The sequence below is a fragment of the Nicotiana sylvestris genome, chromosome 5, assembly GCF_000393655.2.
Source record: "Nicotiana sylvestris chromosome 5, ASM39365v2, whole genome shotgun sequence".
Taxonomy (NCBI): Eukaryota; Viridiplantae; Streptophyta; class Magnoliopsida; order Solanales; family Solanaceae; genus Nicotiana; species Nicotiana sylvestris.
This window is the reverse complement of record NC_091061.1, coordinates 44,066,604-44,094,390: the sequence shown is the minus strand read 5'-3', so window position 1 is coordinate 44,094,390 and position 27,787 is coordinate 44,066,604. Positions and strand designations below refer to the sequence as shown.

Sequence of the window (27,787 nt, the reverse complement as noted above, 5' to 3'; positions counted from 1 at the left end):
TTCCATTCAAATTTTCGGGACACAAATGTCCAGAATTATCTTGAAATTAAGATTTTTAGTTCAAATTTTCAAGACAAAATAAGTACGGACTAATCCCTTAATAGGGCTATGTGTAGTCCCCCCAAAATTTTGTTTTCTCATAATATTTAGTTGAGCAAGCGTCCCATAAACATCTGGAGATATCAAAAAGAGAAATTGGGCTTGGAAATACAATGAAGGCAAACAAAAATGAGCATTTTCATATGCTGGCGCTTCTCAGAAGACTTGAACTAAACCAAAATGCTCAGGAAAAAAAAAACTATAAAATTAATATGCTTCCACTCTCTTTCACTAGGGAATTCCCCAAGATATTACCTTACTTGGATTCTTCTATAACAAACAAATATGCAATTCCAAAATTTCTAGCCAACTTTTGACACAAAATATGAAAAATTGAAAACTATAGAACACGCTAACAAAATTTCCATCTCCCTCGTATTCTTTTATCCTCGTTGAAAGGAGATAATAAACCTTAACCAGGAAAATCAGCTCTCGGCTTTACTAGCTAAGAGGTGGGGCGGGACTAGATCGTCAATCCAATCTGCATATATCCGATAGATCTTCTTGGTCAATTTCCATTTTAAGATTTTCTTATCCTCTTTTTCTTCTTGTATCGAAGCATTCACCGCTGCATTTGCAGAGGATAACTCAACAAGTGGAACAGAGAAGGGCCTTGGCATAATGGGGACAGGATTCGTCAACAAGTCCGGACCACTAGGTGCCTGTAACTCTGTCAAAGAAATAGCCAACATCAGACAACCGATGGAGAAAAGCCCTTCCGAAAGCAACTTCTAAACTTCAAGTAAGCGATAACAAAGGAAAATGGAAGGCTTTTCCTGGAAAGGTTGACGGAGAACAAAGAAGTTCACACACCATTTTAGCGATAGAAAGTCAATTTTAGATTTATAAAAGCGTATCACATAAAACCCACCATTCACAAATTCAGTATCTCCATGTTTAGTAAAAAGTGGTAATGACCAAGTTAGTTCATTGTTAGACCTATAAAAACCAGGAGGCAGACTAGACCTTGAAAGCTGAATATATTGTTACTTGTTTCAAAAGTGAGATATGACCTAGTAGAGAAATTGCATATCGAATGTATCGTCACAGGAAATAGAGTAGTCATAATCTGAGAACAATCAATGGCAGTGAATATGCAAAACATCACTCAACGGACATGGCAACACGACAAATTCCTCGTTTTATATATGGATGTAATCTAAATGTGAGTTAATGTCAAGTTTTTCATATTTAAGTGGAAAGAAGACACGTGTGGAATACTATTAATTATTAGGTTACGAAACGATTTTTGATAGAGTCTGTTCTTCTCTGCAATGCAGGTGTTATACAAAAGGCAAATCATATGAATACAAACTGCTTTATTTGTCCTTTTCCGCAATGAAGAACTTGGAAACTTTTCCCTGAGAAAAAATACGGAAAAAATAAAAATAAAAAAGTATTTAATTTTATACTAGATTCTCAACTTGAACCACTGCAGCTCTACTACGCTAAATAACTTGCTTAGGATCAGCAAGCATTGTTTCTAGGAGCTCCATCGCTCGTAATTATTCTGTCTTTAAACTATATTCTATTACATTATGCGGCCTTTACTTTTTACAATAAAGGGATGAAGGAATTTTGCAAAAATTAAAGCAAGTAAAATAGACAATTGATTTACAAACGATTAAACATAAAGTCAAACTAACAACTAACAAAAAGATGACTGTCAAATTAGTTTTACCTGATTGACCATGAGCAAAGTGGCAACGATCTCGGAAGGGGCATTGACCAGTTGTCTCCCACTTACTACACATCTTTGTCTTCCAATATACAGGCTTAATTCGAACAGCATCTGAATCTGCAATTCCATGCTTACTAATCTCATTCTGCTCAAGATCACTTCTGTTAGCCGTTGTTCCGATGCTTATTGCAGAGCTTTCCCTTTGCCTTGGAATGTCAGTCTTAAATTTCGGAGGACGTTCATGAAGAAAATTACACTTATCACCATAAGGACACTCCTCTCCGTTATAAAACTTCTTGCAAATTTTCATCCTATGTATTATTTTCTGATCATCATTCCAGTTCCCTACTACCCCTCTATCTTTTTCACGGACTAGTTCCTGCCAATTCGGAGGGGGCTCACGCAAATCTTCAACACCATGAGCAAATGTACAATGTTCCCCATTCCTGCAAGTTCCTTCCAAGAACTTGGCGCACATGCGTGTTTTGAAAAATATATGGCTCGTTCCTTTGTTTCCAATAAGATTCAGCTGGTTCACTCTGGAATTCATAGGAGTATAATTTGCAGAATTCGGTGAATTGTTATCGGAATTCCTCAGTCTCTTGAAAGGAGGTACATGATCAAACTGAGAATAGGACTCGGGAAATTCATGGTTCATTGGAGATTGTGGCCAAGCTTCTCCAATATCACCGCCAGCAAATGGCATTGGCATAAAGGGCGGGGGAGGAGGTGGTGGATCAGAATAACTCATCTTCCCTTTTTCTAATATCAATTCTTTAAACTGAATCCAATTCTACTCTTCTCCTCTCTAAAAGAAAATAAAGATTCAATTTTTATTAGATATACTTATGAAATACCAGAACACCATAAATAATTAACACAAAGATTGTTAAACAACAGTCCAGAGAAAATCAATGAGTCAGGGCTGAAGACACGAATTACTAATATATCAATGGCAACCAAAAAAATGTATATTTATAAAACAATGTACGGTCAATCAAGAAACCAGATAATAGTTTTTTTGCTTAAACAGATTAAGCAAACACAATAATAGCAATGCAAAATCAGCAAACCTGAGCCTGATCTTTGTTTTCACTTTCAATAATAGCGAAATGAGTACCTTAAAAAAAGTTCAATTCTTTCCAAGAAAATCAAAAGAACCAGCTTAAGATTTGTGCATGGATGATCAGAGTTCAAGTCAACAATGTACACTTTATAAGAATCTTGAGAGGGTAGGGAAAGAATTGAAAAACCCTAGATTCTTTTTAGGGTTTGGAGCTGGGGGGCTGCGGGTTGGCTTGGGTTTCAGGGTTCTTTGGACTGATTTTTGGGCCTGTGGACGGACAGAGTCGGTCTGGGCTAGCGGGACTTGGTTTGGTAAAAGATTCGGGCAAAGATCACTTTTTTAGCGTTAAAATAGCATGAACTAGCCAATTTTCGGACTGGTCGTTCAAAAATAATCAGTGTTTGTCAAGTCATTGAAAAATAACTATTATTTTACTGCAACAAAGACCGTTCCAGTATAATATACTGGAGTTCGGTGCACCTGTGTATGAACTTCCAACATATTATGTTGAATTATACTGGAGTTCCAGCAAAGTATACTGGAACTCCAAACTCCAGTATAATATACTGGAGTTCGAGTATACTTTGTTGGAACTCCAGTATAAATATACTGGAGTATTTTCCGAATTTTGAACAGTATTTTCATTCAGATTTATCTTTACATGAAAAGTGGCTAAATTTCGATGACTTTTGAAACAGTGACTATTTTTGAATGACCACTTGTAAATCTGGCTACTTTTTAATTTCTCCCCTTTTTAGCTCGCAGTCGAAACTATTTACATTTAACAGCTGTAAAAATATATGAATTAAGAGAGAGAGAGTGTGTGTCTATATATGTAGACAATTATTTTAAGAGTGCTTATACAGTAGTATTTCCCAAAAAATGCACTTTTTTTGTTTTTTACTTTTGGTCCCAGTTAATTTGTATCATTTTTGTTTTAAAATTAACTGGTACTCAATATTAGGTAACTTTAGATAATTGCTTCTTCTCTGTGTTTTCTTTCTTTCTTTCTTCTTCTTAGTTGTTGTACAATAGTATTTCGTAATTTATAGCAATCGACATATCATGCTTTAAAGAGATGGGTCTTGCATTTCTAATATGAAAAGTAAGTTTTAAATCAAATGGATATTATTTAAAAGCTTGAAAACATTAGCAAATTATAATTGTTGAAAAAATAAATTTGTTAGATTTATTGTTATTTAGGAAATTTGATAATTGAGGTTTATTTTTTATGATATTTTAACTTATGATTTGGAATATATTTGGGCGTTGAATCGTATGTTGAATTGTTAAAATTTAAATAATAAATTTTTATTTTCGGGCAAAAAAAATTCAGCTGAACATTGGTACTTCAAATACAGATGACTGAAGTTCATGCAATTTTTTATATGCACTTCAGTCATGTATGTCTTAAGTGCAGTCATTTTTGCATGCACTTAATGTGTATCTGAAGCGTAAATAAAAATGGATGCACTTTAGTCATATGTTATAGCATGCAAAACTATTGCAGCAAAAATATTTTACTTTCAGTTTTTAGACTCATTTTCTACCATAGGCCATGATGACACCCAATATTATTGTTAGCAAGCCAACAATTAAATCAACTCGAGATAGATAGTTCATTTCGCATCTTGAAACGAATAATGAAATAAATAAGCGGAATCATTTCATTTTCATAGAAAAATACTGATATTATCTTACATGATCAAACGTAGCTGAAACATAAATCCTAATATCATACAAAAATGCAACCAAGAATAAAATCTAAATCCCCAAAACTCGAAATCACAAGTGCATGAGCATCTACCAGAATATACAATACTATAATAATAATTGTCTGGAATATAAAATAGATAGAATACAATAAATGAATTGGAAGAGAACTCTGTGTGTTGCGGATCGTAACATAGAGAGCAGCTCACCCCAAAGTTTCCTCAACAACTGCGCCTACGTGCTAGTATGACCACCAAAGGTACCTGTCTCAATACCTGCACAATAAATACATGAGTGTAGAATGAGTACGTAAATCAACGCGTACCCAGTAAGCATCAAGTCTAACCTCGAAGAAATAGTAACGAGAGATCGACATCGACACTTACTAGTGGCCCAATAATCAAAGTACAATAAAGGTATACAGGTATGAAGCATGACAAGTAAAAACAGTGAAAACAGATATATGTACATGACATGATCCTTAATAGAAGAGTAAATACATAAACCCTCGAATATCGAATACTACCTCGAATGGAATATATGTAAGTTCAATAACCAATGAAATATCACGTCTCAAGTCGGACAGATTCATAGATACGCTGACTCCTTATCAAATATTACGCACGATTCTACCGAGGAGAACGACCCAATCCAATAAGATTGATGGTACAATATCTTACCGTGGCGTACGCCCTGATCCCCATAAGAATAGTGTACACTACCGAGGTAGTACGACCCGATCCATAGACGCATCTCATGATACTACCGAGGCGAATGACCTGGTCCTATAAGATTATGCTATATGCTACTGCTGAGGCGAATGACTCTATCCCATAAGAGTAGTGAAGCTTGATGGGTCAGTGATCCTACTCACGAATATACATGTGAGTTATGAAATTCAAGAATCTTTCGGACAATTACGCACAATGCGGGAGAAATCTGTAAAAGAAAGTAAAATTTTCATGACTAATAATTTAGCTCATCAAGTATCTAAAATAGTAAGGTTTGATACTCTATGCAAGTCTAGTATCAGGCTAAAATGTAACTTAAGTCATTTAAACAGGCAAGGATAACTCAAGTAATACAGTTAAAACATGGTGTGAGTCTAAGTCTATCCAGACATGATCAAGAATCTAGCATACGCATGGATACTCGTCACCTCATACGTGTGTAGCTCCCATAACACGTAGCACATAACAATTATAGTACATATGGAGTAAATTTTCTATTACAGGGTTGGATAGGAGGCTTACCTCGCTCCGAAGACTTCATTGCCTCTCAAACACCTCAAACCGAAGCCAAACGATCCGAAACTAGTCAAAAGAGCGTACAAACCAATCAAAATATACTCAAAGACTCGTAATTAACAATTAGAAATAATTTCCAACTCAACATGAAAAGTCAACAAAGTTAACCCCCGGCCCTCCGTGCCTGGATTTTGAATATTCTCGAAGATAAATATTACCCATAGCACTATGAACTCAAATATATAATTTATTTCAAATTTCATGTCCAATTTCGTGGTCAAAACTCAAAAAATACCACTTCTAGATTTTCTTCCAAAATCCCATAATTCCACCAATTTCCATTTTTAAATCCATATGTAATCCATGTATTTAACTCACAACAAATAGGAATAAATTACCTTATAATAGATGGCGAAAATAGTCTTCAAGAATCACCCCAAATCGCCTACTTGTGCTTCAAGAACTAAAAAGTGAAGAAATAATCTCTAAATCTGGAAATTAAATATTTAATATAACTGCCAGTCCTCCTTCTTCGTGACCGCAATTAATAAATGTTCCAGCATCATTTTATTCATAGCGATCGCGGCTAAGAACCCCACAATCGCGATGTACAAATTATGTTTTCCTCTGCAAAGACACCCTTCGGTATAATGGGTATTACAAAATTCCAAATGATAAATGGTTTAATTTTCTGAAAGATAGATTCAAAAGAATACAACTTTCATTTCTAAATCATCTCCAAATTCCTTAAAGATTGCAAGATATAAGCTCCCAAAGTCAGACAACTCGTAATAGAAACTTCTTCTACACGATCGCGACCGTATCTTCCATGATCGCGGTTCACAAAAACTGAAATGCACTTTGCTATTCGCGATCGCGGCCCAGGCCTCTGCGATCGCGAGTCACACCCCTGTGATTAGTTATCAGCAGCTCAAAAAGGCCTAAAAGTGATCGAAAACCACCCCAAAACTCACTCGAGGTTCGAGAAACCCTATCCAATCAATCTAATAAGTTTATATACCCTATGTAAATTTGTTAAAAGCTCGGAACACAAATTACAACATCGAAATCAAGAATTAAAGATCAAACTCAATTTCTTAAACTCTCTTAACTTTCAAACATACATGCTTCGTTGAACGCTCTTGAATAACCCGTGGACATTCTGGATCATGATCAAACTTCACACACAAGTTCCAATAAACTAAATGAATCTATTCAATGTTCCGGAATACCATCCAAAGTCCGATAACATTAAAGTCAACTTCAAGTCAAACTTAGCTAATTCAAAACCTTCTGAAATGCAAATTTTTTATAATAAATGTTGAATCACTCCCGGATTACCCGATACTCAACTCGAACATACACCTAAGCCCGAAATTACCTTACGAACCTACATGAACCTTCAAATTCCGATTCTGAGGTCGCTTATTGATAACGTCCAAAACACATCCCGATAAGAGATATGCTACGGTCATATGCAATATAATTTACCTAATTATGAGTCGGGGTCAAATCCCACTGAGAGCTATGAAACGGTCTAGTTGACTCAATTAAATCTATGTTGAACAAAAAGGACAAATATACTTGGGTTTTTGTGGATATTAACTAATGAATTAGATTCGACTAACTAACAGCAAACTAAACTAGAAGTCGAGAATAACTTAAGAAAATTGTAGATGATAAAAAAGCCTAAGGTAGAGAATTCCCCAATTTCCAGGCTAACTCCGAGTGAAATCCTGAAACTTTATTTGACATTATTTTATCAACCTTGGACCTAAAATTATTCGCTAGAGTTTCCCAACTACTAATGACACCATTCTTGAACTATTTTTTCCAAAATAATCAAGATAACAAACTTGTCCAATTCTAGGTCACAGTCGAATCATATGTCCCCATAACAAAAAATGGGGTTAAGTAATTCCTTAATTCAGCCCGAAGTACTGTTATTTGAATGACCCAACCTTGTCAATCTTTCCCAAGAATAACAAGAAATAGGGCATAAACAATTGCGAGCTCAAACAATTGAGTTCATTAAAACCACAACCAAACAAATAGAATAAGTATCAATGATCAGGAATATTTACTCAAAACTGCCCAACAACAGGTTCATCAACACCCTAGCTAGGGAATTTAGCTACTCATGTTTATACTAAAAAAGATAATGACTATTTTTAAAACAGTCTCCACAATAAACGAAAAATAAGAAAAGTTGAGAGAAACTCTTCAAATCTTCGATTAGGATGGTTTTGGACTCTTCCAATCCCTTACTTGCTTCGAAAGTAGTGTTTTCTTCTTTCCGAAGGGAGATTGTGGATGGGGAGACGAAATGAAGCTTTTATATCATGTAAAATTTGCTCCAAAGACCAAAATATTCTTATAATTTTTGCCTATAAATTTTTGCTCGCACACCAGTGCGCTCTGCATTTGTCCTTGTCCAGATGAGCGCACATTAGAGGAAAAATGCGTTGTTTTGCACTTTGTCCTTTTCTTCAATTTGTGCAAATTTTTGTTCCAAAACTTCAAAAATTCCTTTAACTCTTCTTTTAACTCCCTATCAACCAAAGAGCATCAATTAGGCACATTTTTTGTGAGTTTTAACCACTAAACTATTCAAGAATACTTGAAAATGAGGTTAAACTACTATCAAAATATAAAGAATTATGCCAAACATCACTACCCCACACTTAGGCTTTTGCTCGTCCTCGAGTAAAGAAGAAAAATGGTTCAATCTTAGCACATAAGAAATCAAAACCTATTTCACAACTTCTCAACAAGCAAATTCCGTTGAGATCAACCACGAAATTTAAAGATCCTTTCTTGTACTCATACTCACATATTGAAAATCGAAACTTCGTGACCACACAAATTCCATTGTACCTCACTAGCAAAGAAGTGCCCCAAAATTCACACACCATGTAATTAATCATATAACAATGGGGCAATTAGCAATCAACAACTCTCACACTCAGGAATGAATATCACATGCACATGAAACAGTACCATAAGCTGCACATATTGTCGCTATCCACTAATGTAGACATCTCAAGTAAAGATCAAGTAGGACTTTACTATGATTGTGATGTAGGCTCATGGAAATATAGGATAATTCCGACGTCAAATCGTCACTCAAATAACCAAATTTTACTCTCCAATCCCTGGTCCAAAATTCCCCAAATTTCACCTTAAAAACCCATAACCTACGTGGGAACTTCAATGAGTATTCAATATTAATAGATAAAAACAATTAAAAATTGCTTGCCTTTTGGAATCTGAGGAAACCTCTCTCAAAAATGGTCTCTAACCGAACTTGCAAGGTCAAAAAATGAGAAAAACCTCAAAACCCTCGATTTTATGAAGTATGCTAAGCATCTCGCACCTGCGAGCCAAAAATCCGCTTATGCGGAATCGCATTTGCGGTGAAATCTCTGCACCTTCAGAACTCACTTAAGTTCCTTCACTCCACATCTGCGCCCCCAAGACCGCATCTGAGGAAGCGCTTCTGCGCCCAAATGTCCGCTTCTGCAGAAGCACCTGACCACCTCAGCCTCACCAATTTTTGCTTCTGCGACCTCTCTTCCGCAGGAGCTACTCTGCTTCTGCGGACCACCTATCGCACCTGCAACCCAGCAACCCCTAGCTCCCCTTCGCATCTACGCATTGCCAGCCGCACCTGCGATTCCGCACCTACGGCCACTCCTTCCACAGGTGCGATGGCACCAAACATCATCACCTTCACCAAATCTCCTAAGTCCAATTTCAATCCGTTAACCATCCGAAATCCACCTGAAGCCTCCGGGACATCAATAAAATATACCAACAAGTTCTAAAACATCATACGAACTTGTTCAAAGCCTCAAATCATATCAAACAATACTAAACCACAAATCGCACATCGATTCAAGCCTAATGAACTTATGAACTTCTAATTTCTAAAACAATTGCCGAAACATACCAAACCAACTCCGATTGACCTCAAATTTTGCACACAAGTCATAAATGACATAACAGATCTATTCCAACTTCCGGAACCAACATCCGAGCCTGCTAACAACAAGGTCAACTCTCGGTCAAACTTCTCGAACTTTTCAAACTTCTATTTTTCCAACTTTTGCCAATTAAAGTCAAAATGACCTACGGACCTCCAAATCAATATCCGGACGCACTCCTAAGTCCAAAAATCACTATACAGAGCTATCGGAACTATCAAAGCTCCATTCCGGAGTCATTTACACATAAGTCAACATCCGGTCAACCCTTTCAATTTAGGCTTCCAACCTTAGGACTAAGTGTCCCAGTCCATTCCGAAACATCTCCGGAACCAAACCAACCACCTCGTCAAGTCACATACCAACAAATGAGCATAGAATAAGCAATAAATGGGGGAGCGGGGCTACGATACTCAAAATGACCGGCTGGGTCGTTACACTAGAAATGACTAATCATCCTTAAAAAAAATTAAACTCAATTATATCTTATTCTACCTACAATTTCCTTATAAAATACTTCATTTATGCGTGATCGGTCACATAAATACATCATATTCTTATTTCTATGTCGTGATACTTAGAGTATAAACAAATCTTCTGCGTATATGACGGGTACTAAAATCTTACTCTTATTACATTGATTAATCAGATGGAAATTTAGTTTCTTGATATATGCAACCAATCTAAGGTATATCCGTATAAAGATTTATGTTACTACGAATAAGCTAATTAAGGATAAAATAGAAAGTTTAAGGTTTAATTATTTCTAAACAAAATAATATAATATTTGTTTAGACAAATTAAACAAGAAAAGTATGACACGTAAATTAATACAAAAAATAACATTTTACTATTAACATTATATCTGCATGAAACGATACTATTTTCTTTTAACATTTATGTCTATTCCTTTACAAAGAAAGAACCAGCAAATAAAAGTTGATGGAATCTTTCTGCTAATGATGAATTGTTATGACAAACAATTTAAATAGAGCAAACAAAAGGAGTATAATAAAAGTTTTGTGTCAATTTTATCTCATTTATTTCCTCTTAAAAAGTGCCTAAATACTTCTTGATTCCAATTAATTTCAGATTCATCACCCATTCTTCACTTTTTCACTCATGACTCTCCCTTAATTATTATCTTTTTCACTCATGACTCTCCCTTAATTATTATCTTTTTCACTCATGACTCTCCTTCTACTTTAATATTTTTCAATTTAATCCATCTTACTCATAGAGTCATAGTGAAACAAAGTAAGTAGTAGGGTTGAAGGATGTCATCGTGTACTCATTGCTCTAAAATACAACTAATATAGCCAGATTGAGCAAAATTATCATACCGAGATATTTTACCTTCTACCAATAAATACCAATTAAACTTGCCTATAAAAATTAAGTTATCACCTAGCGTCTTTTATATTTACTGAAATTTGAATCCATCTCCCAATATTTTCACCCACCTTATTAATTACTAACTTAGGTTTAGAATTTAATATCTAATTTTCTTATTTGGATATATATATATATATATATATATATATTGCCAAAAAGGGCTTTGATATTTTCACATTATTTGGCTTAAAGTTTTTTTTTTATCAAGACATGATAAACTTTTAATAGAATTTTATCATCCCATTATCCTTAATCAGAGATTTCGTGTTTGAGCTCTCAAAATTGAGTTATTTTTGCTAGAAAATGCTTTACTCTAAAGTGAAATTTTCCAACTGGCATTTGAATTAATCGTATCCCAAAGCAGATACCGAATAGAAAAAAATATAACTGTAGTAAGATTGTGAATAATATTAAGAAAATAGTACTAAAAATATTAGCAAATAGACAAGAGAAGTATAGAGGGAAAAAAACTTTATTATTTCTTTGAAGTGTATCCATCATAATTTTTAATACCTAGGATTACATTGGAATAACAAAGGGAGTCAAGAACATGACAGTAATCATTGAAATCATGAGGAAGATTATGGAGGTATGAGAGTTACAACCATAATGGTGAGAAGTAGTGAGGGCTTAACGACATCATCGAGAAGAGTAGTGGAAATAGTGGACATCCATATTGAATACTACAATATATAACACTCATCTTCAACGGCTGATAATAAATAATGTGGCTAACTAAAACCTTATTAAAAAAGAACCATGTGAAAAAAGAAAATCTTAGTGAGGAAAAAATATACACATATCTTGAAATATGTATCATTTATTGTCCCATCAATAATCTTGACAGGGAAACTCAGTGTTGCAAAATTTGGCTAAGCAAAAAAAAGAGTAAACACATTCTACTCTCCCTGAAAAATTTCACTTTATTTCTCTTGCATTCCAATCTTGTACCTTCACTTCTCAAACATTAAGGTTAGCAATGCCTTAGTTAATAGATCAGTAAAATTATCACATGAACAAATTTGTTGAATATCAATTTTACCATTTTTGAAGATTATGCGTGAAAAATAATTTTGGTAAAATGTGCTTTGTTCTGTCTCCTTTGATGTATCCTCCTTTCATTTGAGAATTGCAAGCAACATTATCTTCATATAATTTAGTTGAAATGTCCTTTTTTCAAATTAAAACCACACATTTTCTGAATCTGTTGAGTCGTTGATCTTAACCAAACATACTCCCAACTTGCTTCATGAATGACTATTATTTCTACCTAATTTGAAGAAGTGACAGCTATTGTTGTTTCATTGAACGCCATAATATAGATTTACCTCCTTTCACAACCCGAAATCCCCGACCACGGAACCGTGATGACGCCTAACACCCACTTGCTAAGCAAGCCAATACTAATACACTACTAATTATTTTTAGATAAAGTAATATAATAAGAATTAAAGCTGTAGAATTTTAAAATAGGCATAATAACTCCAAAATCGATTAGTCAAAACCCGGAATCTGGTGTCACAAGTACATGAGCATACTAAAATTTGCTACAACCGATGTCGGAATAAAACACAACTGTTTGAAACAAAATAAATAGTAAATATGATACAAGCATAAACTCCGCTAGACTTCAAGGATTGCGATCGCCGTGCAGGTCTACCTCAAGTCTCCAAAAGTAGATATGATCCGAGCATAAACTCCGCTAGACACCACTGGGACCAACATCAGAATATGCACAAGAAGTGCAGAAGCGTAGTATTAGTACAACCGACACAAAAGTGTCGAGCCTAACCTCTACGAGGCAGTGATGAGGCTATGACAAGATACCAACTAAACTCTTGTGCAGATTTATACTTAAAGAAACAGAAGTAACAAGTAAAGTATTTAAAATAATGACGGGAAGTGAACATGTAAAAAAGAAACAAGATCAGATCAATAAGTACAAAATCACTAAATAACCTCTTTCCGAAATAAACAACAATGCAGCCAAGTAAATTCAGAAATTTGAAAATCAAGTAAAGCATTAAAATTATTAAATGGCACGACATCACCCTTCGTGCTTTTACTCTCATGCTCACCATGTAATATGATAAATGTAATGGTACGGCATCAGCCTTCATGCTTTTACTCACATTCTTACCATATAATATGATAAATGAAATGGTGCACCATCATCCTTCGTGCTTTTACTCATCCTCACATGATATAATAAATGATAATAAAGCAATCAAATGCACGTCATCACCCTTCGTACTTTAATGCTCATATTCGCTCATTCAATGACAACAATATGCAAATATGGCACGGCAACACCGTTCGTGCTTTTCGCTCTTCCTCACCATGAAGCGACAATAATCCAAAGTATCAATGCAAAATGGAAAGCAATTTCAACTCCAACATCCCAATAACTTCAAATTAATTAATAACCCGAAAGTGAACAATCAAGAATAACATTCTAACTAAAGCATATAAGGCATGGTAAGAGAAGCAACATGGTACAATAAATTAATTTTCACCCGCATGTTCTAACCTATAACGACACATATATACTCGTCGCCTTGTATATATGCTGCCCCGCACGTAAATCACATAGCAAGTAGACCAACTAGTCCTAATTTCCTCAGGTCAAAGTTAAGCACGAAACTTACCTCACTCTACAACCAAATCAATTAGTCAACCATGACCTTGCCTTTCGATCAAGCTCTAAACTAACCGAATCTAGTCAATTATCGATCAAGCAATTCAAACTAAGCTTTAGAAACTACCCACGAATGAAAAGGATTCAATTTTAATCTTTTTTGAAAAAGTCAACAAAACTCAACCCCGAGACCGCTTGGTGGAAATCCGAGATTCGGAGCAAAACTCGATTACCCATTCACCCTCGAGCCCGGTTATGCAATTTATTTCAAAATCCAATCTCAATTGAGGTCTAAATCTCAATTTTACAAAATTCCTAAATTCTACCCAAAATTCCAAATCTTATGGAATTTATAGATTTGATGTTAAAAACTCATGAAAAGTAATGAGAATTTATAGACAATGAATTAGAGTTGCTTACAATGAATTTGGGAAGAAAAAGTTCTTCAAAAATTGCCTCTAGAGTGTTTGGGTTTGAGAAATGGTGTAAAATGGGCTAAGTCCCTATATTCTCCTCTTATACCCAGCTGCAGGTGTCGCATTTACGAATAGTTATTCGCAAATGCGACACACTGATTGCAAATACGAACAGTGCATTAGACCACCAAACGTCACAAATGCGACAACATCCTCAAAAATCTAATCTGTCCACCAACCGCAAATGCGAGCTAAGCTTTGCATTTGCGAAGCTGCTAGCCCCCAGCTCCAACTTGCAAAAATGACTCAAAGGTCGCAAATACGAACTCCCAGAGTATGCAAATGCGATTAAATATTATCAAAAGCGAAGAACCAACCCACCATCCCCTTAATGCTAATGCGATTCTTGGACCTCAAAAGCAAGCTCGCAAATGCGATCCATGCGAGATCTGCAGAGTGACACCAGAACCAGCATTGCACCAGCAGTTGAAAATCAACCAAACTCTTCCATAACATATCTGAAATTACCCGAGCTCCTTGGGCTCCTAATTGAACATGCACATAGGTGTAATAACATTATAAAAACTTGATCGCTACCTCAAATCATTAAAATAATATCAAATAACAAGAATCGATCATCAAAACTTAAGAATTTTTCAACTTAAACTATATTTTTACAATTTCACACATAATGCATTGAAACGCGTTCGGGTCACCTCGGATACCCAAAAAACATGCATACAAGTCCAAAAACATCATGCAAATATACTGGAATCGTTAGAACACTAATCTGGGATTATTTATCCAAAATATTGACTGTGGTCAACTCTAGCCTCATTCTAAGTCAAAAATCACATTTTTTTTCAAATTTTCACATAAACACTTTTTGAAAAGCGACACACACCACGCACGTAAATAAAAAAATATCAGATTAAAAGCTATGGTAGGTTTCAAAACACAGAAATAAAGACTAGTACTCAAAATGACCTATCAGATCGACACATTCTCCACCTCTAAAAGAAATATTTGTCCTCGAATGGACATAAAAAAGTACCTAGACTGGTAAAAAAGTTGGGGTATCTACTCCCCATATCGGACTCGGACTCCACGTAGCCGCCTCAATCGGCTGACCTCTCAACTACTCTTTCATAGAAAGAAAGCTCTTGGATCTCAACTTGCGAACTTGCCGATCTAGAATAACTATCGGCTCTTCTCATATTTTCATCAAGATGCACCGTGCCGATGTCCAAAACATGTGAGTTGTCCTCATGGTACTTCTGAAGCATGGAGACATGAAATACAATATGTACCATTTCTAGGCTAGGAGGTTATGCAAACCTATAAGCAACCTCCCCAACTCTCTCCAAGATCTCAAACGGGACAATAAACCTCGGGCTCAATTTGCCCTTCTTCCCGAACAACATCACACCTTTCATGGGTGTCAATCGGAGGAGAACCTTCTCACCCACCATATAAGATACATCTCGTATCTTCCGGTTCACATAACTCTTCTGCATGGACTAAATTGTGTGAAGTCGCTCCTGAATCATCTTAACATTCTCCATAGTATCACGGACTAAATCAATGCCAAATAATCTAGCCTCTTCGGGCTCAAACCAACCAATAGGCGCACGACATCGCCTCACATATAAGGCCTCATTTGACGCCATCTAAATATACGACTGATAATTGTTATTGTTGGTAAACTCTTTTAGAGGTAAGAATTGGTCCCACGAACCTCCGAAATCAATAACACATGCGCGTAACATGTCCTCCAAGATCTAAATAGTGCATTTGGATTGTCTGCCCGTGAAGATGAAATGCGGTACTCAGCTCAACCCGTGTGCCCAACTCATATTGCACAGCTCTCTAAAATGCAATGTGAACTGCGTGCCTCGGTAAGAAATGGGCACGCGGTGCAGGCGGATAATCTCCTGGATGTAAATCTGAGCCAACCGCTTTAAAGAATAGGAAGTCATCGCCTGAATGAAGTGTGCGGACTTAGTCAACTGGTCCATAATAACCCAGATTACATCATATTTGCTCAAGATCTGTGGTAAGCCCACCACAAAATCCATGGTGATGTGCTCCTACTTCCACTCCGGTATCTCCAATCTCTGAATTAGTCCACACAGTTTCTGATGCTCGTACTTCACCTATTGATAATTCAAACACCGAGAGACATAAGCAACAATATCTTTCTTCATACTTCGCCACCAATAATGTTGTTTTAAGTCATGGTACATCTTCGTGACACCTAGGTGAATGGAATAGTGCAGACTGTGAGCTCTTCAAAGATCAACTCTCTCAACCCACTAACATTTGGAAGACAAATCCATACCTGAATTCACATAAAACCATCATCACCAATCACAGCCTACTTAGCACCACCCCGCTGCACCGTATCTTTCAATACCAACAAGTGAGGATCATCAAACTTGTAAGCCTTAATACTCTCCAACAACGAGGACTATGCCACAACATAAGCAAGAACCCGACTAGGCTCCGGAACTTCAAATCTTACAAATCGATTGGCCAAATCTTGAACAACTATAGCTAGTGGCCTCTCCACTACCGGTAAATATGCCAAATTACCCATGCTTTTAGCTTTCCTACTCAATGCATCGACCACTATATTGACCTTCCCCATATGATATAATATAGTGATATCATAGTCTTTCAACAACTCTAACCATCTCTGCTTTTGCAAATTAAGGTCTTTATGCTTGAACAGGTGCTGGAAACTCCGATGGTCGGTATAGACCTCACATGGAACGCCGTATAGATAGTGCCTCCAAATCTTTGATGCGCGAACAATGGATTCCAACTCTAAGTCATGCACACGGTAATTATTCTCATGAACTTTCAACTGCCAAGATACGTAGGCAATCACCCTACCATCCTACATCAATATCGTGCCAAGCCCAATATACGAGCATCATAATACACGGTGTAGGTTCCCAAACCTGTAGGCAACCAACACTAGGGGCAGTGGTCAATGCAGTCTTCAGCTTCTAAAAGCTTACCTCACACTCGTTGGACTATCTGAAAAGAGCACCTTTATGGGTCAACTTGGTCATTGGGGTTGAGATAGATGAAAATCCTTCCACGAACCGGCAATAATAATTCGCCAAATCCAAGAAGTTCCGAATCTCTGTAGCTGAAGTAGGTGTAGGCCAGTTTTGAATTGCCTCAATCTTCTTAGGATCCACCTTAATACCCTCAAAAGACACAACATGTCCCAAAAAGGCAACCGAGTCCAACCAAAACTCTTGGCATATAACTGACAATACCTCAAGGTCTGAAGTATGATCCAAAGATGATGCTCATGCTCCTCTATACTGCGGGAGTAAACTAAAATATCGTCAATCAATACAATCACAAATGAATCTAGATAGGGCTTGAACACCCAGTTCATCAAATTCATAAAGGTTATTGGGGCATTAGTCAATCCAAATGACATCACCAGAAACTCATAGTGACCATACCGAGTCTGAAAAGCTGTCTTAGGGACATCCGATGCCCTAATCTTCAACTGATGGTAGTCAGATCTCAAGTCAATCTTAGAAACCACCTTGGCATCCTAAAGCTGATCAAATAAGTCATAAATCCTCAGCAACTGATACTTGTTCTTGATAGTGACCTTGTTCAACTGCTGATAATCTAGACACATCATTATCGTTCCATCTTTCTTCTTCACAAACAACAGTGGTGTACCCCAAGGTGAGACACTAGGTCTAATGAATCCTTTGTCAAGCAAATTTTTCAACTGCTCCTTCAATTCTTTCAACTCAACTAGGCCATACGGTATGGCAGGGTAGAAATGGGCTGAGTGCCTGGAGCCTAGTCAATACAGAAGTCGATATCTCTGTCGGGTGGCCTCCCCGACGAATTTGTAGCAAACACCTCTGGGACTCTTGCACAACTGGAACCGAATCCATGAAAGGAAACTCCGCACTAGGATCACGAATGTAGGTTAAATATGCCAAACACCCCTTATTGATTATATGTCGAGCCTTTATATATGAAATGAACCTATTAGTAGAATTTCCATGAGTCCCTCTCCACTCCAATCGAGGCAACCCCGGCATCGTTAATGTCACAGTCTTGGCATGACAGTCCAAAATATCATGATAAGATGACAACCAATCCATACCCAAGATTACATCAAAATCTATCATATCAAACAATAAAAGATCAACCCTAGTCTCATAGCTTCTAATATTGACCAAACAAGCACGATATACCCGATCTACCATAATAGAATCTCCAATGGGCGTAGATACATAAACATGAACACATAAAGAATCACGAGACATATCCAAATATGAAGCAAAATAGGATGACACATATGAATGAATAAGTGGAACCCAGATCAAATCAAACTGAGGCATCTCTATGCCAAACCAAAACAATACCTGTGATGACTGCATCAGATAACTCTGTCTCGGGTCTAGTTGTAAATGCATAAAAGCGGGGCTGAGCCCTACCACTCTGACCTCTACCTCTCAGACGGCCTCTCCTTGGCTGGACTCCACCTCTAATGGACTGACCACCACCTCGGGCTGCCTGATCCCCGCCTCTAGCTAGCTAAACGGGCTATGGAGCAACCGATATCGGAACCATGGTACGAGTACCTTGCTATGGCACGCTGATTTATGACTTGAGGCAAAACCTCATGACATACCTCGGGTCTCCACAAATATAAAAAGTCCTCGGCTGCTATGACCGCTGACACTGGAATTGACCTTGTCGGTTTGAATAACCACTCTGATAACTCTAATTGGAGGTGCACTAGTCGGAGCTGATGGTGCACTATAGGCTAGCTGCTCAGGATGAGATAAGAACCACGACTACCCTAAGAAACATGAGATACCTGAAGCACTGACTGAATCAACCTGCTGGGATGGCCTCTATCAAATAAACCCTTGCCTCTAGAAGAGGAACCATTGAAACCACCAAAGTGATGAAGCCTTTTCTCAGATGTTGCCTCCCTACCCTGACTGCAAATCCTCTCGATTTGTCTAGAAATCTCTACAGCCTGGTTGAAAGAAATAACATCCCTAGTTTCCTTAGCCATCTATAACCTGATATCTTAAGTACGGACATCAATGAAGCTCCTAACCATTTCCCTGTCAGTAGGGAGTAAGACAACTACATGGCGAGATAAATCTATGAATCTAGGCTCGTACTAGGTAACAGTCATGCTACCCTGCTGGAGGCACTTAAACTGGCTGCAGTAGTCCTCTTTCAGTGTAAAAGGGATGAACTTCTCCAAGAATAGCTGTGAAAATTGATCCCAAGTGAGTGGTGGTGAACCTGTTGATCTCCCTCAAACATACTCCTGTCATCACCTCTTGGCAGAGCCATACATCTGAAATACTTTGAAGTCGACTCCATTGGACTCCACTATGCCTATGTTGCACAACACCTCATGGCAACGGTCTATGAAATTATGTGGGTCCTCTAAAGGTGTGCCACTAAATCGAATAGGAAATAACTTTGTGAATTTTTCCACTCTTAAACCCCTCTGACGACATAACGGTCCTTCCCCCGGGCTGTATAGCAATGATAGACTGAACTACTCCAACTGTTGGGACTGCCAAAATAAGATATCCGTGAGCCATCTACTCTGGTGTGTGAGTAGCGGGAGTCCGGGCTCCTTCCCAAGCCTAAGAGATAGCTAGTGCCATAAGAATCACACTGGCCTAGGCCACATTCTCCATATGGCCCACCAAACGGACTAGAGTGTCCTAAAGTATTATGGTAGCAATAAACCCCTCCGAGACCTGAGCTAGTCCAACTGGCACGGTCTGAATAGGGACCTCATCCTCCTGCTCGACTATAAATATATGTTATATTATGACTATTATATTGTTATTGCTTTGTGCACCTACCATCGCAGATTCAATCAGTCAAAATGGTCGGTAAATGAAGTAGAATTAATAAAATCATATGTACATTATAATAGCCATAAGAATATTTATCTGACTGGGCGATAAAAATATTAGCAATGTGAAGTGGGGTAATAAGATCATATGAAAATTAAAAGCCCCAAAGGTGTTAGGCCAATAATAGCCATTTTAATATGTATTATATTCTATAGTTGTTTATCTTACCTTCATGAATGACATCATGTGTATCTGATTAAAGTGTTATTGTTTATTTCATAGCTTCAAACAACAGTTCAATAATCTTGAAATTGACATACAAGTAACCGTAAGATGATCCGCATCAATCATCCCTAGAAATTTGCATTGTATTTTATGCTTTCAAATATAATTATTTACTCAAATTTTATTTTATTAATATTAATATTATTTTCAAAAAAAGTTTGATATGATACGGCATACTCACATGCCGAGAAACTAGTATTTGTAAAAGTTTGGAGAGGACAATGAGGGTGTTTGGTTTGGATTTTAAGCAGGTCAAATAAGCTTTTAATCTCGTTTTATCTTTTTTCAATGTTTGACAAAATTAAAAATACTTAAAATAAGTTAAAAACTACTTAAAACAAGCCAAAAAGAATAAGCTCGGTAACCCCAACTTATGCTTTTTGGCTTAAAAGCTATTTCTGCTAAAAAATCACTTTTTTAAGCCAATCTAAATGGGCCCAATGTCTGTCAGCAAATAACACATTAAATTAAACTTACTCCTAGAATCTAGAAGACAAGTATGAGTACATACCACTCGAATTGAGGTTCTGCAATAGGTGTTGTTGCACGTGTTCTAGGCTGAGCTCTGCCTATGCCTTTGCCTCCGGCTCGACCTTGGCCTCGGCCCCTACCCCTGGCAGTGGCTGCAACCTAGGGCTTTGGCTCCTAACCCTCTATGGATATGGATATTGTACGTGTTCTCACAATATGCGAGAGAACAAGAATAGAATGATTCAAACTTCAGTGATGGAATAAAGTTGCACGATAAACAAAGAAAGAAGTGTCATTTCCTAAAGCTCTATAGCCTCTAGAAGATAAGTAAAGACGTCTCCATATCGATCCTACAGATTCTACTAAGCTTGCTTATGACTCGTGAGACCGAGGCAACCTAGTGCTCTGATACCAACTTGTCACAACCCGAAGTTCCCGACCACGGGGCCGTGATGGCGACTAAAGTCCACTTTCTAGGAAAGCCAACATTAGTATACAACTAATTATTTTTAGACAATTGAAAGTAATATAATAAGAATTAAAGCTGTAGAATTTCAAAGTAGACAATAACTCCAACACCGACTAGCCAAAATCAGGAATATGGTGTCACAAGTATATGACTTATACTAAAATTTACTACAACCAATGTCTGAATAAAATACAACTAATCCAAATAAAATAAGTAGTAAAGCTAGATAGAGAAAGGGATTACAGGGATTGCGATCCCCGTGCAGGTCTACCTCAAGTCTCTGAAAGTAGATACGATACGAGAAAAATCTCCGCTAGAAACCGTTAGGATCAATACCAGAATCCACACAAGTGTATAAGTGTAGTATGAGTACAACCGACCCAATTTACTCCGTAAGTATTGAGCCTAACCTAGACGAGGAAGTGACGAGGCTATGACAAGACACCAACTAAAATCTTATGAAAATTTATACATAAAGCAATAGAAGTAACTAGTAAAGCATTTAAAATAACAACGGGAAGGGAACATGTAAATATGGAGCAAGATCAAATCAGTAAGTACAAAATCACCAAGTAACCTCTTTCCGAAATAAACAACGATGTAGCTAAGTAAATTCACAAATCCGAAAATCAAGTAAAGTATTAAAATCATCAAATGGTAAGACCTCACCTTTCGTACTTTTACTCTCATCATCACCATGTAATATGATCAAATGTAATGGCACGGTATCACCCTTCGTGCTTTAACTCTCATTCTCACCATATGATATGATAAATGAAATGGCAGGGCATCATCCTTCGTACTTTTACTCTCATCCTCATATGATATAATAAATGATAATAAAGCAATCAAATGCATGGCATCAACCTTCGTGATCTAATCCTCACATTTGCTCATTCAATGATAATAATATGCAAATATGGAACGGCAACACCCTTAGTACTTTTCACTCTTTCTCACCAAGCAACAACAATAATCCAAAGTATCAATGCAAAATGCTCAATTTCAACTCTGATATCTCAAAAACTTCAAATTAATCAATAACCCAAAAGTGAACAATCATTAATAACATTCTAACTAAAGCATATAAGGCATGGTAAGAGAAGCAATATGGTACGATAAATCAATTTCCACGCGCTTCAACTCATGACGACGCATATATACTCGTCACTTTGCATATATTTTCTCCACACGTAATTCACATAGCAAATAGACCAACTAGTCCGAATTTGCTCAAGTCAAAGTTAAACACGACATTTACCTCACTCCCCAATCAAATCAATCAATCAACTGTGACCTTGCCTTTCAAACAAGTATCCAAACCAATCAAATCTAGCTAATTATCGATCAAACAATTCAAAATAAGCTCTAGAAACTACCCATGAATGAAAAAGGTTCAATTTTGATCATTTTTGAAAAAGTCAAACAAAGTTAACCTAGTGCCCGCTTGGTCGAAATCCAAGATTCGGACCAAAACCTGATTACTCATTTACCCCCGAGCCCGATTGTGTGATTTATTTCGAAATCCAACTACAATTTGATGTCTAAATCTCAATTTCAGGAAATCCCTAAATTCTACCCAAAATTCCTAATTTCTACCATGGAATTCATAGATTTGATGTTAAAAACTCATGAAAAGTAATGCAGAATTGATAGAAAATGAATTAGAGTTGTTTACAAATGAATTTGGGAAGAAAAGGTTCTTTAAAAATCACCTCTAGAGTGTTTGGGTTTGAGAAATGGTGTAAAATGAGCTAAGTCAAGTTTTCCCCTCTTTTACACAGTTGCAGGTGTTTCTACACACTGATCTAAATGCGATCATTGCATCAGAGCACCAAACGTCGCAAATGCGACAACATCCTCGCAAATGCGATCTACCCACCAACCGCAAATGTGAGCTAAGCTTCGCATTTGCGAAGCTGTCAGCCCTCATCTCCAAGTTGCAAAAGCGACTCAAAGGTCGCAAATGCAAACTCCTAGAGTCCGTAAATGCAATCAAATGTTCACAAAAGCAAAGAACCAACCCACCAACCCCTTTTGTAAATGCGAGATTTGCAAACTAACACCAGAACCAGCATTGCACCAACAATTCAAAATCAACCAAACTCTTCCGTAACACATCTGAAACTTACTCGGGCTCCTCGAGATCCAAATCGAACATGCACACAAGTGAAATAATATTAGATAAATTGGATCGCTACCTCAAATCATTAAATAACTTCAAACAACAAGAATCGATCATCAAAACTCAAGAATTTTCAACTTAAACTCAATTTTCATAATTTCACACATAACGCATCGAAACGCGTTTGGGTCACCTCGGACCCCAATCAAACGTGCGTACAAGCCCAAAAGTATCATACGAACCTAAAGAAATCTTCAAAATACCAATACGGGGCCGTTTACCTATAATGTTGACCGTGGTCAACTCTAGCCTCATTCTAAGTAAAAAATCACATTTTCTTCAAATTTTCACTTAAATGCTTTTCAAAAGGTGACACGGATCATGCACGAAAATCAAAAAACATCAAATGAATCTATGAGAGGTCTCAAAATAGAAAAATAAAGTCTAGTACTCAAAACGGCCTGTCGGATCATCACGCCTCCATAATAGATAAATAACATATTTGAGATCGGACTTTATGTGATCAAATCCCACACTATTCTTGTTGTTTATCTTAGATTCCCTAGACTCTGGCTAATGTTATTGCATGTCATTCATCTTTTGATTTTTATGCTTCTATTACTATAATGATTTTTACTAGAGTTACTAATGAATTCTTTTTTCTTTTCTTGTTTTCCTTGTTTTTTTTCTATTTCCGTCATTTTGAGCCGAGGGTCCATCAGAAACAGCCTCTCTGTCCTACCAGGGCAGGGGTAAGGTTTGCGTACACACTACCCTCCTCAGACCCTGCTGTGTGAGATTTTACTGGGTAGTTGTTGTTGTTGTTACTTTATGTGATCAAATAAATATCTCGTATCTACATATTGATCATTTGTGACTTGAATTCATTAGAAAATAATAATTTCATATCAATAGTTACCTGAAGGTATATGGATGTATGCTTAGCATCATCCAAACCTTCTTGTTGGAGAGGAACAAAATCTTGCTAATAAGCGTATAACAAAAGCGATGTTTGGTCGGGTATTATTGGCAAGATACTCTAGTGCTTCAATTTCACTAAGATATAGAGTTTCATCAGCACTAAGCTCTTCACCATTTTTTGGAGGTCAGTATAAGTCCTTATTTATGTTAAGCAATCTCACAACCATTGGGAACTCAACGGTGCTGTCAAGACCCCAAATACCCCGGTCGTGATGGCGCCTATCACAGAACTAGGCAAGCCAACTAAATACTTACCACAACAAAATATTTTATAAAAATCATTTCTAATATCGAATAAGTCTCAAATTTGTCATATGAAATAGATGAATAAAACAGAATATGCGGAAAACCAATACATAATACCAACATAACCCAACAATCAGGTGTCACTAGTCAAGAGCCTCTAAATACAACTCAAACTGACTAAATAATACATAATAAGTCTGAAATAACAGAAAACTAGGATAGGAATGAGGAAAGCAGTGATGCGAACGCCGTGCAACTACCTTGTAGTCTCCGGTAAAGCTCTTTGAGTGCTGAAAGCTCTCACTCTGATGTCCGGGCACCTAGATCTGCATGCAAGGTGTAAGGAGTAACGTGAGTACGCCAACTCAATAAGTAACTAAAGTAAATAAGGTCTGAGTGCAGTGACGAGCAGTTAAAATCATATAACAAGTCTCAACAGAAATATCAAGTCAAATTCTGCAATTTAAAATCCAGATATTTCATAAAACTTCAGTTTCGATTACAATTCCTTTGAAAACATTTTTCAATAGAAGCTCAGTATAAAAGAAGAGTAAAAGCAAAAAAAGTCATAAACAAGCCCATGGGGCAAGGTATCACTCATAAATATAGCCTCTCGGGCAAGCCTCTCAGTCACCAGTGACTCACCTCTCGTCAAATAGTACTCACACTCAGCACTTCGACTTAATAATATCTCATAATAATAATAATCATAATAATCGCTACGGCGTGCAGTCTGATCCATAGTTTATAGTCGACTATGCTCACTGGGGGTGTGTAGACTCCGGAGGGGCTCCTACAGCCCAAACATCATATCATTGCGGCGCGCAACCCGATCCAATATATATCGTTGCGATGTGCAACCCGATTCATATGTATATCACTGCGGCATGCAGCCCGATCCATATATATAATATCATTGTGGCGTGCAGCCCGATCTATAATAGATATATAATCCTCACCATTAGGTCCTAAACCTCTATCAGTCATTAACCTCATGGCCACTCGGGCATATCAGCAAAAAATCAGAGAACTCAGCCCAAATAGTTTTCTTATATAAGAAATAGAGTGATGAAACTGGTTTTAAACAAATAACAGGTAAAACATGACTGAGGATATGCTTTCAAATCAAACAGAGTGAGGAAAGTAGTAATCTCTAAGTAGTAAAAATACCCCTAAGGGTCTAAGCAGGTCGACACAAGGCCCCAAATACGGCGTACATCCCAACATATAGTATCAATCTCTAAACACGGAATATCATAAGATTTTAAATCAAAATACGCATCTTAGTAGTCGCTACAGGACGGACCAAGTCACAATCCCTACCGGTGCACGCCCACACGCTCATCACCTAGCATGTAAGTTGCCTCATTTATCAAAATAATATGAAATATCGGGGTTTCATACCCTCAGGTCCAAATTTACAATGGTTACTTACCTCAAACCGGATGAAATACTACTCTGTAACGCCCTTGCCTCTCGACTCGACCTCAACTCGTGTCGAATCTATTCAAAATCAGAATCATGATGTCACAATATGCTAAGGGAAAGAAGCCCATGCGAAAATAATTAAATTACAACACAAATTCCGAAATTGGCCAAACCCGACCCTCGGTCCCATGTCTCAAAATCCGATAAAAATTACATCAATAAACTCCTTATTCTCCCACGAGTTCATACATACCAAAAATACCAAAATCCGACTACAAATGACCCCTTAAATCGTTAGATTAAGGCCTCCAATTTCCAAGCCCTAAACCCTAATTTTGCTACTAATATTCCATAGATTTCAAGCTTAATCAGTCAAAAATTATCATAAAAACAAGTTTAGGGTCCAAAAATCTTACCTCCACGAAACCCTCTTGAATTCTCTCTTCAAATTGCTCTCCCAAGCTCAAACCCGTATGAAAATGGTGAAAACCCACTCAAAAATCGCGAAGGGTCAAATTTATATGTTTTGCCCCAGCTAAACCACTTCTGCGGTCCAAAATCTTGCATCTGCAGAATTTACTTAACCGCTCGCGACCGCACCTACGATCAAGATCCCGCACCTGCGCTATCGTAGGTGCGCTCAAACATCCGCATCTATGGTTCCAACTCCTCTTGCCCATTTTTGCATATGTGACCCTCATTGCGCTTCTGCGGGCTCGCACCTGCGGTCCCCAAGCCATAGGTGCGGTTATGATAGGAGCTTCAGCACTTCAGCTGCAAATTTCCAACTCCAAAACTCCCATCAACCATCCGAAATCACCCCGAGGCTCCCGGGACCCCAATCAAAAGTACGAACAAGCCATATACCACCATCCAAACTTATTCCAATCTTCAAAATACCTAAAACAACATCAAAACAACAACTCAACCACAGATTCAAGCCTAAGAACTCCAAAAACTTCTGAATTCTGCTTTCGATCAAAAAGTCTATTAAACCTCGTCCAAATGACCTGAAATTTTGCACACACGTTACAAATGACACAACGGACCTATTCTAACTTTCATAATTCCATTTTGACCCCTATATCAAAATCTACGCTATCAACCGGAAAACGCGAAAAATTCATTTTCGCCAATTCAAGCCTAAATCTACTCCGGACCTCCAAAGTCCTAAATCATCTCCGAAGCTATCCGAATCATAAAAACCAAATTCCGAGATCGTTTGCTCACAAGTCAACTTTTGGTTGACTTTTCCAACTACAAGGCCAACTTAAGAGACTAAGTGTCTCAAATCTCACCAAAATCATTCTGAACTCAAAACAACCAACTCGATACCATACAATACGACTGAACAAGACATAAAAATGCAGAAATAGGGAAAACAGAGCGGTAACTAATGAAACAACTGGCCGGGTTGTTACAGGTGCTTTATCCATGTAAAATCATCTTAAAATCTTTTCTGTATATGTTGGTTTGACAAATATTCCATTTTTCAAGTGCTCAATTTGTAGGCCAAGATACAAGTTTATCTTACCAAGTTCTTTTCTTTAAATATTCTACAGTTTTTGACAACTTTTTATGAGTACCAATGATATTCAAGTCATCAATATACAAAATTATGATGATAAATTTAGATCAAGAATTTTTTTA

General features: G+C 37.2%; 1 protein-coding gene across 3 annotated transcripts; it reads right to left on the bottom strand.

Annotated features, from left to right (window-relative positions):
• Positions 1 to 213: 213 nt before the first annotated feature.
• On the bottom strand, positions 214 to 3,120 carry LOC104219668 (zinc finger CCCH domain-containing protein 39). 3 transcript variants are annotated; one of them, XM_009770373.2, is made up of 3 exons: positions 2,854 to 3,120; positions 1,781 to 2,588; positions 214 to 769 (listed from the first exon to the last, which is right to left on the bottom strand). In XM_009770373.2, exons 2-3 carry the CDS (start codon positions 2,529 to 2,531, stop codon positions 525 to 527), a joined length of 996 nt encoding a protein of 331 aa, XP_009768675.1. In that variant the 5' UTR covers positions 2,532 to 2,588; positions 2,854 to 3,120; the 3' UTR covers positions 214 to 524. The 3 variants fall into 3 exon arrangements, with proteins under 3 accessions (XP_009768675.1, XP_009768682.1, XP_070030138.1); XM_009770380.2 differs by having other exon boundaries at positions 2,901 to 3,120; XM_070174037.1 differs by lacking the exon at positions 2,854 to 3,120 and having other exon boundaries at positions 1,781 to 2,838.
• Between the last annotated feature and the right edge of the window lie 24,667 nt (positions 3,121 to 27,787).